Source organism: Mytilus galloprovincialis, chromosome 2 (assembly GCF_965363235.1).
Source record: "Mytilus galloprovincialis chromosome 2, xbMytGall1.hap1.1, whole genome shotgun sequence".
NCBI classification, from domain to species: Eukaryota; Metazoa; Mollusca; class Bivalvia; order Mytilida; family Mytilidae; genus Mytilus; species Mytilus galloprovincialis.
This window is the reverse complement of record NC_134839.1, coordinates 8,600,255-8,622,591: the sequence shown is the minus strand read 5'-3', so window position 1 is coordinate 8,622,591 and position 22,337 is coordinate 8,600,255. Positions and strand designations below refer to the sequence as shown.

At 32.1% G+C, this 22,337-nt stretch overlaps 1 protein-coding gene across 3 annotated transcripts; it reads right to left on the bottom strand.

Moving 5' to 3' along the window:
- Positions 1-8,232: 8,232 nt before the first annotated feature.
- On the bottom strand, positions 8,233-21,407 carry LOC143062814 (uncharacterized). Of its 3 annotated transcripts, none has more exons than XM_076234615.1 (13): positions 21,229-21,407; positions 16,792-16,933; positions 16,052-16,119; positions 15,101-15,217; positions 14,232-14,492; positions 13,377-13,406; positions 12,555-12,635; positions 11,696-11,760; positions 11,072-11,150; positions 10,514-10,546; positions 9,772-9,855; positions 9,194-9,290; positions 8,233-8,690 (listed from the first exon to the last, which is right to left on the bottom strand). In XM_076234615.1, the coding sequence occupies exons 1-13, from the start codon at positions 21,379-21,381 to the stop codon at positions 8,617-8,619; spliced, it is 1,284 nt and encodes a 427-aa protein (XP_076090730.1). In that variant the 5' UTR covers positions 21,382-21,407; the 3' UTR covers positions 8,233-8,616. The 3 variants fall into 3 exon arrangements, with proteins under 3 accessions (XP_076090730.1, XP_076090732.1, XP_076090731.1); XM_076234617.1 differs by lacking the exon at positions 21,229-21,407 and adding an exon at positions 19,296-19,340; XM_076234616.1 differs by lacking the exon at positions 14,232-14,492.
- Positions 21,408-22,337: the final 930 nt, after the last annotated feature.

Sequence of the window (22,337 nt, the reverse complement as noted above, 5' to 3'; positions counted from 1 at the left end):
CTTTAAACACATCATGGAACACTTAGAATGTTATAAGATCCTTGCAGACTTCCAACATGGATTTCGGCAAAAGAGATCATGTGAAACACAGCTTATTATTACAGTTGAAGAAATAAGCAGGTATTTAGATTCCAAACAACAAACTGACTTATTGATACTCGACTTCAGTAAAGCTTTTGACACCGTACCCCACATCAGACTCCTCCATAAACTAGACCACTATGGAGTCAGAGGAGACATCCACGGGTGGCTGAAGTCTTGGTTAACAACTAGACAGCAGAAAGTACTAGTAGACGGCGATGAATCATCATCTGTAAATGTAAAATCTGGTGTACCACAGGGCACAGTGCTTGGGCCGTTAATGTTCCTCTTGTATATCAACGACATAGGTATTGACATTAAATCATCAATTAGATTATTTGCAGATGATAGCCTAATCTACGTAGCTGTTCAATCAATGAGCCATTGTCTTCAACTCCAGCAGGACCTGACCACTGTGGTTAACTGGACTAAAAAATGGCAAATGATTTTTAACCCAACGAAATGTTTTGTATTACGTATAACAACAGGACGACAACCAATAATCTACCCATATGATATGGAGGGACACATCCTTGGAACAGTCAACCACAATCCGTACCTAGGAGTGGAGCTATCTAGCACTTTATCATGGAATGACCACATCGGAAATATCACTACAAAGGCAAATAAATCTTTAGGCTTTATACGGCGGAATCTTAGTAAATGCCCAATGAATATAAAGCGTCAGGCATACATAACACTTGTACGACCAACACTAGAATATGCTAGCAGTGTCTGGGACCCGCATCTCCAAAAACACATACAACAGCTAGAAATGGTCCAAAGGAGAGCAGCCAGATTCATCAGGCATGAGTATTCTCGAGACCCGGGCATAGTAACATCTTTATTAGAGGACCTTAAACTGCCACAATTACAGGAGAGACGAAAAACATCACGTTTACTCCTGTTTCACAAAGTAATCCACCAACTTATTGCTATTCCAATTCCAGAATACTTGATGACACCAGCAAGAATAACACGTCAGTTCCATCAACGACGATTTGTCAGATTAGGATCAAGTTCTGAACAAAGAAAACATAGCTTCTTCGTAAGAACCATCACAAACTGGAATGAACTACCGCCTAGCTTATTGGACATTGATGACTATGAGGCATTCAAAACCAACCTCATAGCACACAGATATCCGTAAATCAGCACACACATGTTTTTATCTGCACTGGCACCTGTACATATGATTTTAAAAGAGCACATTTTGGATGACACAACTTTAATTTTAATACATTCGTGTGATGAGTCAACCGACTCTTTACGGATTACCCATGTAGATGTAGATGTAGATGTCGACAAGGCAAGTATCTCATGCTATGAAGGCACCATCGCCATGCATACTAGTATTCGAACATTCTCAGTTAAAATGTCACAATCGGGAATAGAACACACTCAATAACTGAACTACAGATTAAACGGCTATCAGTGGCGGATCCAGAACATGTGATAAGGGGACCCTCTGACTGACCTAAAGGGAGGAGCCCCCCCCCCCCCCCCCCCCGGATCCGCCTATGGCTATATTGGGATCTCAACATCTATTAAGCCGCTAGTGAGCATGGTGAGATGAGACACCAACACATTGTATCGGTCACCCGATGGTTAACGGTAACTCTCAGTGTATGATATTTTGTTTTCGAAAAAAAAGGTTTAAACGTAGTTCCAACGACAGTCGTACAAATAGCAGTTATTTTATCGGTCGAAGCGTACGAAAATTCCTGAGGGATATTTGGCTGTTCCCGGTTCCTCCTCGTAAATCATCTACATTAGATTTTCATATTTGAAATTAATTTAGATAAGTTTATAACTAATAGCAGGGTAAACTGACAAATGGTGTTTTAAAACAATATATAAATAAAATTTTAGAGGCTAAAATATTTGTTTTATTTTGATAAAATTGAAAATAACGAGAATGTGCGCCACTGATAGCCGTTTAATCTGTAGTTCAGTTATTGAGTGTGTTCTATTCCCGATTGTAACATTTTAACTGAGAATGTTCGAATACTAGTATGCATGGCGATGGTGCCCGGTCTCTTCTTTATAAGAGTACAGGCGATTCCCTCAGTTTCTGCTGGTTGAACAGTAGATTTGCGCGGATCTATTAAACAAACATATTTTATGCTTCAAAGTACACGGCTTTGATTTGAAAGCGATTTAAGACTGAAAGTCTTTTCAAGATTACACTTCATTCTTTAGATAGCCAATAGGATAAATTTTATTTCCAATATTGGACCCATTATAGGCATAATCAGTACATTGATTTGTTATCACACAATTGTAATAGACAATACACAAGAAAATAAAAATAGAAATACATTTGAATGACAAAAAACATGAAATAAAGATTGAGTTAATATTACATGTAGTCACATAAGCCAGTATGTACAGTGTTTATTGACCATATACCAGAAGCAGCATCACATCCATTCTGTTAAACTTATTCTCCACTGCATTATATACTTATTTTAAATACCAGCAGTCTGACAAGTCATATAGCTGGTTTCCATAAAGTCCTTATGTTACGAAGTTTCAGTTGAATAAGGGAGGACATTTTCGACAGGCTCTTACTTTTTCTTTTTCTTAAACTGGTATAATAAAAAAGGTAACGTTGCTAAATTTTTACAATATGCAATAAAAAAAATATTTAACTAACCACTTTATAACTTCAATTTCTAAGTTAGATAATGACATTAAGTTTAATTATTTAGCATTGTACTAACAAAGTTTGAATTACTCTAACAGTTAAATCTAAGGGAGATAATTATACCATTTTTTTTGCAATAATTTAACACTGGCAATCGTACCATCACAATTATTTTTAAATAGTCGACTGACATTGGCGGATCCAGGGGGGACTGTGGGGCCCGGCCCCCCTTTCGTGGGGAAAATTTGGTTGATTATATAGGGAATCATTGAAGCATGACTGAAGCCCCCCCTTAGCGGGCCAGTCAGCGCCCCGACCCCCCCCCCCCCCCCCCCCTTAGGAAAAGTTCTGGATCCGCCACTGACTGATCACAGTGCGACTGATAACTTCACAATTTACGCAGTCCTTTCATCAAGAATGCATGCATGTAACATTCACGTTCCCCTATAATAGTTATAACACCTATATAGTATATAGCAGTACATGACATACAAATCAGAGGCGGATTTAGAGGGGGGGCCCAGGGGGCCCGGGCCCCCCCTTTTTGGGAAAAAATTTGGTTGCTTATATAGGGAATCACTGAAGCGTGACTGAAGCGGGCCCCCTCTTAGGTCAGTCAGTGGGCCTCCACTTATGAAAATTTCTGGATCCGCCACTGCAAATCTATGGGAGTGTGGATTAATCAGTACAGAGATTAATTCAATTACACAAATAAAATTATAGATTGCCTAACAATGTAATTTTAACACACTATTTAGTATGTAAATATAAGAATGTTTAAGATATTTACAAAATGATGAAAATAAACGCAATATTTCGCTATATATATATATATATATATATATATATATATATATATACATTATATCTCATTATTGTTAAAACTTTTGTCACCGAAGAAGGCCATTTGTTGAGCCGAAATATTTGCAATTATTGTATAATTTATATCATCTGTTCAGTATTCCATCTTTGTGCAATGATATTCAACACTTTTCAGTGTTTTGTTTTCCATCTATTTATCGGTATTGTTACACAATCTTTCAGACTCATATATATATATACTACTATAAGAGACACGTAACAGTCAGTTAAGTATACCACAGTCGCTTGAATTTTAGTGATATATGTATGAAAAAAAAAATTAAAAAAATACTGTTATATGCATAATATAGGGGTCGCTTGAATTTTAGTGATATATGTATGAAAAAAAATTAAAAAAAATACTGTTATATGTATAATAAGGTATTTTTTAAATTTTTTTTCATACATATATCACTAAAATTCAAGCGACTGTGTGTATATGTTCCAGACCATATGGGTATTTTGGACCGTACGCGTACGGTCCAAACATACGCGTACGGTCGGACCGTATGAGTATACGCGTATGGTCCAGTATATAAATAACACATAGCTGAGAGGGTGATAGAGCAGATTGGTACCCCGAGAAAACATTGTCAACCGCGGCGAAGCCAAGGTTGACAATGCTTTTTCAAGGGGTACCAATCTGCTCTATCACCCTCTCAGCTATGTGTTATTTAATTTATTATACTGAACGTCCTACCATTTTTGTCTTTTACAAATTAATTTTATTTCAAAAGGATTTTCTATGACGTCACGTACATAACAACGTTACGAGTATTAAAAATAAACAACAAGATGTTTTTTATTTTTTATTTTGACATAATAAAATTTGATCCAGAACGTAAAACTTAAGCATTGTATTCATCTACTTGATGTAAATTCAATCCATTGTCCTTTAAATTGTCGATTTTTGATTGGTTTAGACGAGAGGGTAACATTCAAAAAAATTGTCACCCTCTCAGCTATGTGATAGAGTAAAATGACACCCTCGTATTAGCCAATCAAAATATGGCATTTTAACGTGAAGTATAATAATACGAGATAACAATTTATCACAATCTTTATTTTTAGTTTTATAAAATGTTATCATTACAATTACTTTTAGATAGATAAAATGAACAATTGAACAATTGACATTAAATATTTGTTTAATTGTATACATTATCTTAATACTATTTTGGTACTCTCGCCCAAGGTGACACTTACTACCACAATTAATGATATATTTTTTACATTTACATGTTTGCAGTTCATTCATGTTCCTTTGCATTTGCATTTTTTTTTGTAAAGTTTCTAATATTCTAAAATTGTTGTCCCAAATCATGTTAACTTCCGATATCGTAAATTTCTATGATCATAATTCAATTAATGTATTACTGATCGACATACTAAATACAAGATATTAATAGATTTAATAAGCGTGAATTTTTTTATTAGTTAACAAATAAAGCTTTTATTCCAATTAAAATTGAACTTTTCCATATTAATTTGAGAGTTAAGTTATGTTGATCTGTACATGAACTTTACATGCATTTGTAACTTATAAACTTAAGCAACTTCTTAATGATATTAATCATACGGTCCGGAACATATACATTATATTATACCAGAATTCCATTAGGCAGCAACCATTTGATTTTCTGGGGGAGGGGGGGGGGGGGTCTATGGTTTTTTTTGGAAAAAAAAGTTTGTTTCCAGTTTTTGGAGAAAAAAATAATTTGTTTTTGATTCTGAGAAAAAAAAAATTGTTTGTTTCACCCCCAGCTGCCACTATATGTAATGCTAAAATTAAAAGAAAAAAATTGTTTTCGACTTGTCGCGAAAAAAATAGATTGTTTTTCGCCACAGGCGGAAAAAAAAGTTTGTACAGAAAAAAAAACCATAGCCCCCCCCCCCCCCAGAAAATCAAATGGTTGCTGCCTTACTAGACTAGTATTATGGACTTATTATTGTACTGATCCAGTGGCGGATCCAGGGGGAGGGTTCTGGGGGTTGGAACCCCCTTTTTTCTTGACGATCAATGCATTTGAATGGGAACATATAGTTGGACCCCCCCTTTTTTTTAAATGGCTGGATCCGCCCCTGTGATCATGTATTTGATGCGGTTTTCCGGCTTTATGTATAACTTAAGTTTGGAAACCGACATGTTCGACACATCAAACGTAGTGATATAAGATGATTCAACCCTAGCTCCCCTGGCCATTCCCACACTGTTATCTTCCCGGAATTTTCAATGAAATATTTTTTTTTATAAGCATCTGAATATCATGGACCATATCTATAATTTATCTTCAAGTTAATACTATATTTCAAACGGCTTGCTTTTTTCTGACAATGATTTTCTTGGAATTAAGAGAATTGCTGCCGTTCACCGAAATGAATGACCACTGAATCGAGATTCAGTCTGCAGTGCACCAAATGGTAAAGCCACCGTGTATCGAGTGATATCTTCACTGTGTATCATCGCCACCGGAAATTGGGTACTTAACGAAGCGGAGAGAAATGGAAAAAAAAAATAAACAAGGTAAGAATTCATTCAATTTAAAGCATTTCTACTGATTTGACGAGGGAATCGCTTAAGAAATGATTTTATGATATATAATTCTTTAAATTATAAGGCCGATAAGTATTACAAGATTTTGTGTTATAATACAAAACTTGCTACTTAGTACCGTAAAATTTCGAGGTCGAACATCTTCTGTCACCTCATTGGAACGATATTCAACTGTTTTTCATTATTTTTCCAGATACGTTTTTAGATTATTATAGTGTGGCATCAAATTTACTGAAATTTGTTGTCAAAAAGATGTTTTTTAAAGAATATGGACCAAAACACTGTTTGTTTAGTGTACGGCGAATTGCAATACGTTGTACGGCGAATTGTAAAATAACAACTTTTGTCTGTATGGCGTCTTGCAATATATTGTAATTTAAAGATGCAATTAATCACTGTTTAATAATATAAAGTGACGATTTTTTTGTCCAAATCAAAGCTTTACCGGCTTACAAATATACAATGTAAACTACATATCAAATATTACAAAATATATGCCGTTAATTTCGTTCAGAAGTCGTCGTTGCGTACCTCTAACATCGACTTTGTATTTTTAAAGATAAATCTTTTTTTTCAACCATATTATCCGAAATACATTCATATATCGTTAAAATACTAACGACTGTTGTCTTATTTGTTGTCAGGGTGAAATTTCGTTAGTTCAATAAAAAAAAAAAACGACCATTCATCTCTTGTTGGTGCTGGTTTTTTTTTAATATATAAACAGAGGAGCTGTGCTACATGTATGCTTGTCAAATAAAGTGTATATACATGTAAGCAACAACGAAAACTCGTATTTTTTAGTCAGCAATAAAAAGCACCGACATGAACAATGTGGAAGGGTTCAACAAGAAAACTAACGGTCTAACTCATAACAAACAATTTACGAAAAACAACAAATAGAAATGAACCAACAACAATCACCGAACTACAGCCTCGTGACCTCAAACCGACACATAAAGAATGTGCTGAGTTAAATACATTGTTTATTTTTTTTAATTTCTGAAATGAATAATTTGTTAAAAGAAAAGTGAAGATTTTTTTTCTTTGAAAATTAGGAGAAATAATTCATGAATTATGTTTCGTATTTTTTTTTTAGTGTAATTAAACTCAATCTTTTTATTTACAGTGAAAAATGATTAAAGACTGTTGCTAAGGCTGTTTTGCCTAAACCTAAAGGAGTGGACGGAGAGGTAGTGAAAACGAGTGTATTCGTCCGAATTTTCATTGAAGTACATTTTCATGGTTACTTTATGTATAATATTTCTCAGTAAATTTATGTAGTTTAAATGTGATATAAGTTCTTTAAAAGAAATAGCAGCACGTGATTATTTGTTTTCAAACACGCCCTCTCTGTTTTGAAACTTATAAAGGTATAAATATCGGCCTATCTGTTTGCTTGAATATAAATGTGAATTCATAGGGTTTCAAAATCAACAGTTCGTCCTATTTTTGTGTGTGCGTAAATAATCTAATCTTTAAACACAGGACACTTTTAATTTGCAAAACACTCATTTGCAAATCCGCCGCCGCCTCAAATAAGTGCTACAAAGTCGTGTATATAACCAAAATGTGCGTAATTACATGGGATTCAATAATTTCATTGGTTTTCTGCTGTTATTGTTATATATATTTTGTAATTTGATTTAGAAAAACATGGGATTTTCAATATCCCATGGGACAGGTCAAAATCCCATGGGATATACCATTATCCCATGGGATTTTGGTAAAATCCTATGGGATTTTTTTTGGTCCCATGGGATTTTTTTGGTCCCATGGGATTTTTGTTGTCCCATGGGACAAAAAAAATCCCATGGGACCATATTTATCCCATGGGATTATAGTGGTTCATTATTTAATGTATAGAAACCCATGGAAAGATTGATTTCATGTAAACAATGAAATTTAGTATTTTTTTTGTGTCTCTTAGAATTTTTTTTGTGTTTTAGTGATCGATCTCTTAGTAATGATTCTATGGTTGATGATTCTTCATAGCTGAATATAATTTTCTCTTTGGATATTTTAATGCAATATGATGTTCTACTACTTGTATAAACTAAACATTTAAATAACAAAGCAGAAAATATTATGTATTAATATGTTTATTCTGGAATTATTAATACTTTTTTAAACACAATTCTTTACAACATTTAAAAGCAATGAAAATATCTATAAAGATGATCAACAGTCTTAAACTCTAGCATAAAGTCTCAACTTAACTTTTCATAAATTATTTTTTAACCCCCTCAAACTATTTTGTTTAAGAAATATACCCCACCTAACTATTTTTTCTGGAAAAAACCCCCCTCCCCCCAAAAAAAATATATATAATAAAACAAAATATAGTTTTGTGTAGACATATACTTTAAATTAATAAAGAACTTATATTAACAATAAATAATCAATATGTACAAAACAAAACAAATGTTAATGCATCACTATATCATAGTCTTTGTCACAATTACATCTTCTAGTTGGCTGTCTTTTTAATATCCTTTGGCTTCAGACTACTCTTTACACCGTCAAAGTATCTGACATAATAACCTGAAATAAGAATAGTAATGAAGAATTATTGTGACTAATATTTTTACACTCTAAAGACAAAAGATACAGTATATATATATTTTTTCTGCAAGTATTATAGTAAATCTAGTCAATATTTTTTTCTTTAAAATATTTCTTGAATAAAGTCATTAGCGTTATGAAAATTTTTTTTTATTTTATTATATAACGAAAAAAAAAATAATGGTTTGGACATATATAGTTCAGCAATACTAAAGTATTTATATGTAAATAGACAGTTAAACATCAGATGAAAAGAATTTTGACATCATGTATCTCTAAAGTATCTAGTCTGACAAGTTAAGAATACCTTTTAATTAATTGATAATTGTTGAAGAAGTTTATTCAAAAGCAACACAGCTTATAGCATGTATAGAATATACCAAACAATTCATATTTATTGCATGAGTTTCAAAATGCATCTGGACTCTATTATGACAATACCACAACAAGACCATCATATTACATCTATTCAGTGTACTTACTGTTTTTGTTCACCCTTAATACTACTGCAGGGTACCATCCTGAAATGTTTTTGTCTTCCCAGAATGCTGTTATCTTTTCCCCTTTGCTGAATGTAACCTGCAACAGAAAGAAGCAATGTAAGTAATTTATAAAAAAAAATACAACAATTAAATCATCAAATGAGTTTTTTTTTATTCTAGATACATTACTAATACTTTTTAAGAAAGAAAATGATTATGTGACTTAAAAACGTGAACCAGTAATTAATTGACCAGAAACAACAGCTTTCAAACATGTAACATGGTGCAAAGGAAATAGACAATAATAGACAATGCGTTGACCTATAGTTGTTAATGTTTGTGTCATTTTGGTCTATTGTGGATAGTTGTCTCATTGGCAATCTTTTTTATAATTAATTGCATGTATTTGTTCATGAAGAAAAGAAATAGTTTCGCTTTTACACATTTAAAATGCACTATCTCTGAACTTAGCCCGACTTAGTATTAAGTATTATTACATTGGTTGCAATGAATTAAATTGAAATAAATACCAATAATTTTGCATGTAAAATAAACGTGGTTAAATAATTCATCCCTACCTCATTTGTAACTTCCTGAATATTTTCCACAACTTCATTATCTTCCTCAATTGCTTCTGTTACTTCTGTTGTTTCAGCTTCATCCTAAAATATAAGCATCTTTTATAACTTTATGATTCTTTATGGCTACATGTTTATATACACAGAGGGACTAGCAATTAAACACTCAGCCTCCGTTTCTTGATATTAGTTTTGACTATAAAAACAAAGAGGCAACTCCATTAAACAAAAGGTTAGAACTCTGAGCAGAGCAAAATTATTTCAGCTTTTAAATGGAATCCTTCTATTTAGGCAACTAACATTTAATCCTGATTCCTTATAATACTAAAGAGCTGCTACATGGGGATATGCTATGCCTGCAATCTTTTCAAAGATTAAAGTTCCATAACTCCTCAATGTCAAATCAGAATTTTATACCCCAAAAAATTAAGGGAGGTTATTTAAATAGTTGCAAACTGTATCAAAATCAAATGAGCTTTCATGTAATTAAATATTAACACTTCACAAATGTTTTGTGTTAATTGGTCTAAGAATATTTATCTAGCATGTTGATAACAGATAGGCAGATCAAGATGGAGTGACAGACAGATGGACAGACTTATATAAATGTTTATTTCTTGTAAGTTAATAGGTTTTTTTTTTTACAATATACACCAGTATACATTTATGTATAAAAGCAATATGCCAAAGAATATACATGCATTTCTAGTTTATCTATAAGGGTCATTGTATGACTACTAACCTCTCTGATGATTTCATCAATCAGTTCTATATACTGCAAATAAAAAAAAAAAAATTATTGATATTTCATCATGACTCAAACACAACAATATCATTCATATTCATCAATCATTATGTATGACTCAACTATGTTAGTTAAATATACCAATCTGTATCTGAACCTCAAGTAGGATTTAACTTTTATTTCCAAAATCAGATAGCATGAACTATAAAAAAAACTAGAGCAAGTTAATAGAGAGATGACACTAAACTAGGCCATCACAACTTAGTCCTTTATTAAAACAGTCCTTTGCTAAAAGTTGATTTTTTTCATATTGAAACTTTACTTGCAAGGTATTACAAATTTCTAAGGATAAGATGATAAGTACTGAGCATGACATTTTGTTGAAAAAATTATCAAAAGCAATCTGCATTAGTGATTAACGGACTCTGAAACTCACATTTATTTTTCCAATGTTAACAATTATTTATAAGGTGAAATAAGCCCTTTCTTGTAAAAGTATACCCAATAATCTCATTTTTACTAATCCTTTCCAATTTTAACATAATCTAATCTTACCCTTTCTTCTTTCTCTTTTTGAATTCTTCTTTTCTTATGAGCTTCCTCCAAATGGACTTCAACTTCAGCAGTAACTTTCCTATTAAATAAATAACATTATATGATTAATTTTCTGAAAATGTTCCTTTACATTAAGATCAGTTATCATTTCTCATGATGTTTTTTTCTGAAACATAGGATCAGACAAAATGACTGAAGAAAATTAACACAAGCTTACAAATCATTATGTACCTCCTATTAAAAAAGTGGGAGGATATATCATATTTATCCTGTAGAAAGATGCAAAGACAGGATAAAGGAATTTTCATAATAGAAAGTGTTATGAATTTACCTTTTGTATTACAATGTATTATGTAGCAAGAAAACAAGTTTTCATTTTCTAAAATAAAAGTCTGTTCTGACAGCTATCTTCTCATGTTTTATTTTTAAATTCTTTGGTGAAGTTTTCTTTTTATCACACAAAATTTGATTTTCCATGCCAAATTTGGACAAAAACTAATTTTTGCACAACTTGGGGTGTGAAAAAAATCTGGTGACCCACACTTTTATATTATATATTGGTAAAAAGCCTTTTGACAAATAATCAATAAAATTATATGGACTCTCAATCAACTTTAAACATACCTTTGATAGGTCTTTCTGACTGTTGGTTCAGTTTGTTCAAGATCTTCTGCATATTCAAATACATCCTGCAAAAGTAAATGAAAAAGTTTAAAGAAAAAATAAAAACGTAAAAAATATGCTTTTTGAGGAAGCAGCATTTTTTAAAGCAAGTTTTATTGAAGAGGTAATCTAACCTGTTTTTTTCTTTTAAAAAGATCAAAGAAGTTAAAATAAAGGTATCAATACAAAGCCATATAGAAGAGGTAACCGTAACAGTTTTAAAAAGTATGGATTCACAAAGAGATAAGGCCAATCAAGTAGGCTAAATTATTTCCAACAACCAGCAATCCCATATGTGATGTGGATTAGTATTTCTCTTCTTACTGTGTACCTTAGATATCTTAAAATAAAATTATTTGGGAATGTGTACATGAGATTCAGATGATTCCCTGCTTGCATATCATATAATGTTATAAAAGGACATAACTGAAGAACAGTAAATGTGACGCTACCCAAATTTGTTCGGAGTTTGTGGTTAGAAATATTGTGTAAAAGTTTCATAACAGTAAAAGTGACACCACCAAAATTCAAATCTGATTAACAGTAGTTTTCGTTTTTTTATGTAATATATATGTGTTTCTTGTTTCTTGTTTTTTTAAATAGATTAGACCATTGGTTTTCCAATTTGAATGGTTCTACACTAGTTATTTTGGGGCACTATAAAGCTTGCTGTTTTGTGTGAGCCAAGGCTCTGTGTTGAAGGCCATGCATTGACCTATAATGGTTTACTTTCATAAATTGTTATTTAGATGGAGAATTGTCTCATTGGCACTCATACCACATCTTCCTATATCTATTGATCTGTATTATGTTAAAGTACCTGATGTCTTTTCTGCCTTTTAAGTCTTTCATTTTCTTTCTTTAGTTGTTCATTTTCGTCTCTCAGTCTTTTGTTTTCGGCCTGTAAAAAAGTTTTTGCAAGTTAAGTGTTTGTTAATGCTAGTATCTTTTTGAGTGTTTTAGTTTACAGTTAAATTTTGAAATTTTCTATCTAACAGAATCAATTAGCCAATTTTTACAAAAAAAAATAAACCTCAAGAAACCGATGAATATATACTCTTAGATTATTATACATAACAACTAAGCCATATTTCTTAAGTGTTTAACCATACATTTTGGATTTGGGATTAATGACAATATTTTTTACTTATCTAAGTCATATGAAACAAGTGCCTTTTAATAATTTTTTTTATCCAATCCTTAAACCAATGCATGTATAGGTCATAACTTGGTCTTCTGTTATAATTTGACAAATATGGCAGCTCATTAAATGCTGTGTTTTGACTCCAAAGTTTACCGATTGTCACCTTATAGTTAAAAAATCAACAAAAAGAATGGATATTGAGCACATGTTTCACGTGTACAATCAGAAAATAGTTTATTTCAGTGATAGATCCATGTGGATTGCAACCACCAGATTTTGAGAAGGTTTATGCTAAGGTCACTATGCAAATGGAACATATTGTCAGCAAGCAAATTTCTTCTTAAAAGGAAGCATTTTAAAAAAAGTAAACTTCTTCTAAATGTGGACAAATTAAATAATGAAAACTTTCCATTTTGTTATAAAAAACATATGCATATTTTTTCTTAAATTTGAGGTTACATATTACTTTAAGACAGCTTATTTCAAATGGAGTCTTACCTTTAAATCTTCATCCTTCTGTTGATTTTCCTAAAACAGAAAGATATATTATAGCTATGTATTAATTTCAAATTATGCTGTGTTAATATAAACAGCTGCACCATGAGTACATGATAAGAAGTTTTTGAATAAAGTTCAATCACCTCTCGATGTCAAATCAGAAATTCGTGAAAATTGAAAGGTAGCTTACATCAATAGATATAAATAAATTACTAAAGTTATATTTAAATTGGATAAACCTTTTTTGAGTTTATGTCGGACATGTTGACGACAGACAATACTTTATAAATGGAACATAAAAAATATTCCTGTAGTCTGATGTTTGTTGAATCCACCTAATTCTAAAACTGGAATGCTTATAAAACAAATAACATACATGACATACCCCTTCTTTCAATATATAAAGTAGTTCTACAATATCTGATTTCTTTTAATTTGAAAAAAAAGTTTTTAAGCTTTAACCCTGAAATTAATGGAAAAGAATAAAAGGGCTATATTATTGAGGATCTATTTGAAAGCTGTTATTCCTATATGAGTCTTTCAAGGTGGTACCTAACACTTTAACTAAAATTAATTTGGCTCGTTTAATTTTCCAAAAATTTTGACAAAGTATTTACTTTGACCCTTTGACAAAAATATAAGAATTTAAAGAAATTTGAACCAACCGTTTAATCAGAAAAATTACACTGGTTATATTGCAGTTTGACAAACAAATTTTTTTATCATTGAGAAGCTTAATATTCCCTTATGAACACAATGTCATTAAAACGTTCTGCTGATTTTACAGAGTTATCTCCCTGTAGTGTTAGGTACCACCTTAACAAGTAAGGGGACAAAAGTAAGAAAACTAATTACCTTTAATTCCTTTGAAGCTGATCTAAATTGCTCCATAGTAATAACACCTGTTGAAAATCTTCCAAGGAGACGATGGACTCTTGGTTCATCTCTGCAACCGACAAAGAACCTGAAGAGACCAGCTGGTATCTCTTTATACTGTTTGGTGGAAAGTATCAAGCCGTCTCTGAAATGCTGGAAGATGTTGAGGAGCTCTTCATAACAACAACCTGGTAAACATGAACAGTATATCTGTTCTCTGTATTTTCCACCAAATGTTGCCTATAAAGAAATAAAAGATGACTATAAGCCACTGTTGTAAAACCTCACAACCTCTCTCATTTGAATGAATTTTTATAGACGTGCAATGGCATAATTAACAACATATATTACGAAATAAAAAACATAAATAGACAACAGAGAAAAAATCTATGAATTAAATGGTCACTGGTCATTGTGGACCTCTTCTGCATCAATAAAAGTATTGCAATAATCTAAAGTACATATTTGTTTTTTGTTCATTTTTTTGTACACTAAGGCTGTTAGTTTTCTTGTTTGAATTGTTTTACATTGTAATATCAGGGCATTTTATAGCTGACTATGTGGTATGGGCTTTGCCCTTTGTTAAAGGCTGTACGGTGACCTATAGTTGTTAACGTCTGAGTCATTTTGGTCTCTTGTTGATAGTTGTCTAATTGGCAATCATACCACATCTTTTTTTTTAAAATACATTTGGTTTGTATGGCATAGTCTTATTGGCAATCACACCACATCATCTTTTTTCATATTTACAATTACTTCTATATTTTCTATTTCAATCATACTTTTTTAAAAGCTTTCCGTACATGTATGAAATGATCAATCATAAACTCATTTAAATTTATACTCACCCTGTCAATACATCCAAAAAAGGTAACACATGCTTGGCGCCATGCTCTGTTCGAGGAATCCAAGAATTCTCCTAGCTTGTCAGGGTCATTGTTCTCAGGATGGAGGTTACGCATCATCTACAAAAAAATTTAAATTACATTTATCCTGTCTTTCAGTAATAAGAATAAAGAAATTTTAATTCAATGATTATTAGGCTTCTTACATTACAATTGATGTGACTGAGCTATTTCACTTTGTCTTTGTATTTATCAAATTGCTGTTTTATTTCTTTGTTCTTCTGGTAAGATAAATGGTTATTGGTTGTTATTAATCACATAACTAACAGCTTATTTAAATAATGTACTTGAACTAAAATTATAATCAGTTTCTTTTAATAAACATTTGAATCTGAACAATAGATTTGTAATGAAAAGCTTCATTAAGTCAACAGTATAAAAAACAACTTCTTCAGAAAAGTATTTGTATATCGTTTTCTTTAAGATAAGTATTATGCTTATCACATATATTAAGACACCAATCATATGACATCATAAATACAAAGATTGTCTAGTATCCATTAATTGGGTGATCTTGAACCTTTCAGGCTTACATATATTTTAATGTTTTTTGTATTGTACAATGTTGTATCAAGGCATTTCAACTGACATTTTAAATAAAATTCAGAATGAAAATGGGAATGAGTCAAAGAGACAACAACCATGACAACCCAACCATAGAACAGACAACTTTTCAGCAGAAGGTCACCAAAAGGTCTTTAATTCAGAGGGAAATTCCCGCACTCAGAAGCGTAAGGTTTGCTTTGTATAGTGCAATGCTACACTATTTCCTCTGGTTAGGGTAAAAATTGGCACCCGTTAATATGTTTAGACATACTGCATTTGGATGCATCAATCTTAAGTCACGAGTCTGTTGTTCAGTGGTTGTCATTTGAAAACACAAATAGTAAATACCTGCACTTCTTCTCTAAAACTTCTCTTCTTTGATGCACCACTCGAAGATAATTGGTCAGCTGTAGCTTCTGAAAGAAAATGTTACAGAAATTTGTCAAGACTACTTATATATTAACATAACTTTGAAAAATTTCAACTGTTCTACCCCTGGCAAATACAAATAGGGCAAAGATTGTAAAATGATTAATCAAACCATATTTAGTTGACTTTGCCATTCGCTGTATAGACAATTCATCAACTTATTTGTATATGTGTTTAAATGATATTGATTATGTCAAAGTCAATGTTATTCGCTACCTTGAAGTTAACCAGAAAGTCAGAACATGTCTCTAAGTCATTTTAAAATTCAAATTACAGTAACTACATTGCTGAGGCTAATGATGACAGCTATAATATTTATCTACAAAGACATGTTAAACCCTACACACCCCAGCCCATTAATACATGTAATATCAGAGATAAAATGCTGACCCAGACCAATACATACATTTTTCTTGTATCATCAAATTGAATGTATTCAACTTAATAAAATTTTGACGTATGACTTATGATAAGACAGTGAGTATTCCCTTTCGCTTTGATTTACCGAGTTTTCATGAATTTTTCTTGAAAATTAATGTCAGAAGTGGGTGTAGCCCCCCTTCTTATCTGAGGCAGTTATTGGATCTATCTGTGATCTCTATATTTAAAACATAAATAATTGGTTCAATAATTTACCAGCTAAACATAATGAGCAGTACCTGAATTTAAACTTTCACTCAAGGAACACAGCTGGGGAAGTAGTTTTTCCAATCTGTCACAAAATTTCCGTCTTGATGAGACATCTTGCAGATAGTTGAATCTTATGTCTTTGACTTGGAACTTGGATATGTGAACCTTAAACTAAAATATTGTCAGAATTAGAATAAAATCCTCCTCTAAAAAGTTAAAGTATAATTTTCCATAATACAAAATTTGATTGAAAAAAAAACAACAGCATATTATTACACCATGTTAACACTGATGTTTTTTTTTTATATATATACTATTAAACATGTTAAATAAAAGACCTATTTTTTGTGTTGCTTCTCTTTCTTTCATAATAAGTTAACCATCATGCCTTTGTACCTTTTAGTCTTACAGGTACCATCTTTAATGACTTTGTCAAACTCGCATATGATTATATAAAAAAGAAGATATGGTATGATTGCCTATGAGACAATTATCCACAAAAGACCAAAATGACACAGACATTAACAACTATAGGTCACTGTACGGCCTTCAACAATGAGCAAAGCCCATACCGCATAGCCAGCTATAAAAGGCCCTGATATGACAATGTAAAACAATTCAAACGAGAAAACTAACGGCCTTATTTAGGTAAAAAAATCAACAAAAAGCAAATATGTAACACATAAACAAACGACAACCACTGAATTACAGGCTCCTGACTTAGGATAGACACATACATAAATAATGTGGCAGGGTTAATTATGTCAGCGGGATCCCAACCCTCCCCTAACCTGGAACAGTGGTATAACCGTACAACATAAGAAAGAACTTTAAAAATCACATGAAAAAGGCTTTACTCATCAGATGGACAAATATACAAGTGGACGTGGCTGGGTACTTATACATCCCAACACAAAAAGACACAATGAATAGATCTGAGAGAACTGGCAGTTATCTGACAACTAGTTCAAAGCCACTAACTAATAAAAAATTCATGCATCTAAGACTAAACAATCAATCCGTACACATCCAACATCCAATGGATTTAGTGTAAAGACGTCATAAACAGCCAGACAAAAAAATGACCTTGTGCAATGCCAAGTTACAGGTATCGACAGATTGTAGATTCATGGATATGTATATGTATATAACATACTGGTAATATTTAGTTAGCTTTTAATTTACTGATAACAAAATCAATTTTTATACCAATATTCTCCTTGAGTTATTATTAACAAAAATAAGGGCATCCTGATATTGTTTTCATCACCAGACAAGGCTTTTAGATAAAAGACAATACTTCCTATTAATACTTTTTACACACATTGACACAGAATTTTTCATAGGACAATATTTTTTTATCTAAAGATTTTATAAATTTTTCGCTTCAACATAGTACAAAGACATGGTTAATAAAATCACAGTTACTAAACTGGAGTCTTATACTATTACAAAATAAATTGTTTTCTCTGAACTGTTTATTATAAAAACTAAGGCACTGTAGCAATACACAATGTTTAACTTAAGCACTGTTTTTCTCTTTGTTGTATTTTTAATTGTAGTTTTATATATTACCCTGCCCCCCCCCCCCCCCTTTATGGAATATTCTGTTTGCAAATTACCTATTTCATTCTGTTATTGCATGCTTTTTAAACAAATTACTTCACTTGTCAATTGTAGACTGGTTCCATAAAACTAGACAACAAGAAGATTAAAAAAAAATCAGTATGAATCGACCCTGGGGGAACATGTATCAGGGTGAACAGGTACTAGGCACCCTATTTGGAAAGTGCATTGGACGCAAACATACCTAATAGTGAATACCTACATTGACTTTTCTACTCTACATAACTTTCATGTTTATAGCAAGTCCAAATAATTACATTAATTATGAGGTCCAGCAAGGCTATTATATTATTTTCTGGGACGCCCACATCATAATTATTTGGACTAGTTTTTAGCAAATGAATGTTTTAGCCATCATTGCCACATGTAAAGTGCATCACCCCTTGTGTATCAATCATAGAAATAACTTGGGGTAATGTTCCTTTTGCTTAAATCTTTCATTTTCTTTAGCATGTTTAGTGTAATTTAACTGATTTAGGAATATTTGCTTGTCATATTTGGAAAAATTTTGGAATCCTCTGGTTTGATCCATTTGAATCTCTTAAAAAAAATACCCATGGACCCCAGTCCCCCCCCCCTTTTCTACTTCTAAATTTTTTACATGTATAATAATCATAAGCTATTTGTAAAAGTCTTTTTAAAAAATTTCCTATCAATATATACTAGTGTTATGGAAGGCTATTTATTTTTGAAACTGTGCAGAGAATTCATTAACTTTAAATTATATGATGATACGGGGTTGGTAACTCCTTGGTTGAACTTGAAACATGTGACACACTGACCAGTTTGAGTATTGTTTGTCTGTTTATTTTTTAGCCATGGCGTTGATTTTCGATACATGAGTCTAAATGTCCTTTTGTATCTTTCGGCCCTTTTTAATGTCAGTATGATAGTATTGCGTATTTACCCAATTTTAAAGTTTGCTCCGACAACTTTACGGAAATGGTAAAATCCAACGAAAATAAAAGCTTTGACGGTTAACATAGAAAATCCGGTTTATTTTTAAAAGACGACACAAAAATGTATTTCGTATGTTCTGGGTGTAACTCTGATTTACACTAGCTAGAAATAGTGTATGAACAAATCGAATCGATTGAACTATAAATTAAAATCACAGACATGTGTACAAAAATAAAACTTTTATTGTGTACTGTAACAATATTTTACATTGCCGAAAATAGTTTTTTTCCATATTTTTATGTCGAACTCGATAATCATATCACATGTGTCCCTATAATCGACAAGTTGCTCTTTTGCTGGCATAAAATTGGCGCATTTTCTATCCGGCAGTTTTGCGTTTATATATAGAGTACATGTATCTTACGATGTTGGTTTTACTCATTGTAAAATATCCGTACAGAGACCTGCCCATCATGTGGTATCTTATAATTAATTGACATTTATTTACAGTATTTGGGGGAGGGGGGGGGGGGGATTCGAAGACGTCGTTTTTTCATGCAAATTCATTTGAAGCCATTTTTTTTAATTGAAGTTTCATTAAGGAATAGTTCTAAATCCGGCTTTGTTTATTTAAGAATAAAGCTTTACGTTTATCTAATTAGTTTCCTATTGATGTTTAATGAGCAATGGCCATCAAGACTTCCTGTGAAGCCATTTATATCATTCTAACGGCACAACAAAGCTTTCCTAGACTGCCATAGAATTTATTTGTTTTAATGTCACATGAATGTACATGTATACAACCCTTTTTAGCAAAATCTTTATATCTTATGTTATAAACCGTATGTTATAATAACGTTTAGGATACCGATATTAAAACTGCGCGTTGATCTTTTTGCCGATTTCACGAAACACTTGGAATAACGAACCTTTTTCACGGCTAGGGGAAATAAAAATGGCACAACATGTTGCACAAAAATAACCCTTTACCAGTTTACCATCCTCATAAAAGAAATTCACATGCACTCCGCGAATGTAGGACAGAGAGTCACAGGACAAAAAGTTACAATTATTTTTTCTGATTATTTTCTTTGAATAAAAACGGTTTGTTTCTACAAAAATGCTTTTGTTTATTTGTTGAACTATAGTATATAAACTAACTTTATAAACCCTTCTTTTGTGACACAGAAAACTCTGTATATACAAGGTTTTTTTCTAAGTTTTCATTAAATTAGCAAAATCAATACAAGTAATGATGTCTTCCCCCGCATTAACATGATAATATACATCACCTAAATAAACATATATTATGTATGACAAAATATCAAATCAAGGTCAAATGAATAAAATTACAAAGATTCAAAGCATAATTGTATGTAATGGCATATATTTTTTTATATCATCAATATTTTGTGAACCAATAATGGTTTTCATAACTTTTTCAGGGCACAGATCTTGTGAATTAATATTTAGTTTATTAAATAGTTGTTTTCTATAATTTTCAATTTTTTTGCAATAAAAAAAGAAATGTTTTTCATCCTCTATTTGATTCAAGCATATTCTGTTTTCTCTCTTAATTTTTGGTATGAAATATGTACTCTTTTCAATCAAAAGAGGTTGGGAACTATAATTCTTAATTTTGTAAGATTTCTTGATATTTTCAGAGAACATTTATACAATAGATAATTTTTGCAATTTAAATTCTTCTAAATATTGGCATAGAAAAGTAATTTATTGTCTTGTTCAATAGAACGTAATTTTTTAGATTATGCAAAGTGTTATTAGAATGTAGGTTATTAGGCTACTCTTTTCCTTTATTAATGTTATAATGTAATATCAGAAGTCCGTTATTATAGATCAAATTATTGGAAATGTGACTTCGTGACTTTCTGTCTTTCTACATTTTTCATTAAATTATTATATATAAAAAAAGTACTCACTGTTTCGTCTTCAGTAATGATGTTTACATGGTTGTCATCTTGGCTCTTCTCAACGGATTGCACTGGAATGTACACGCCCGGTAAATCGGCACCACTGAAATGCAGAACACCATCTACAACTGATAACCACCAAGCTGACGAAGGATTATCCATTTTGAATTTATAGAAATATTAATTGTACCTTTAGGAAGCTTTTAAAAATTTAATGATTAATATATATGTGGTGGTGTTTAACGACCTTGACTGGCCTTTCAGCCCTCGCACGGTCGGCTCGTGCCCGAAGGCGTTTGGTGAGCTTTAAATATTCTGGAGCCATGGGTCAGGAACAAGTAGTGGAGGTCGCAATATGGAGGCCGCCATCTTGGTTTAGGTGAGTTGTTTTTGGTTTTTGACTATTTTGTTGTTTATTCTTCACTAACGGCTGCTTTCAGGGCCAGTTTGGTCAGCTTGGCAGCCCGCTAGCCTCGATGATGGAGTACTGGTAGATGATCTCGGACGTAGTTCGAAAGATGACAGGAAGCATTATCAGGACCAAAGCCGTGAGGCAGTGAAATGAAGGTCGTATCACCCAACAGCCTAGGATACAGCCCTCGGACGTTAATCGGCATAACACTCCCCATAATACAATGGTTTTGGAGTGCATGTTAACGCGGGTACGCCAACCGCTACGTCTATCTGTACGGCATGGATCGGTTTCTGTCATCTTAAGTAGTAAGTCGTTGATATCTAACTGTAAACCCTCATCGAAGATAGCGGGTAAAGGAGAGCTGGCCCAGCACGTCCGTTCAGCTGTAATGACTGAGACGTGACTGAGATTGGATTGTTAATGATTAACTCATTAGAGACGTTAATTAATATAGGTTATTTTTTTTTAAAATAGGCCCCTCCCATCAACGATTTGATTGGTTCTGATTTGATTATTTCTTTATTCTCATTGGCTCAGTCAATTTGTCCCCTTATCAAATTAAACTATTGGATCGCATTTGTGCCAATCAAAAAATCATTATTTCAAAAAAAATGTAGACCCCTATTAAAAATTCTCAATTCGTCTCTTAATTAAATAATATTAATAATCATTCTGTTTTATTATTCTCATATAAATCGTGTAT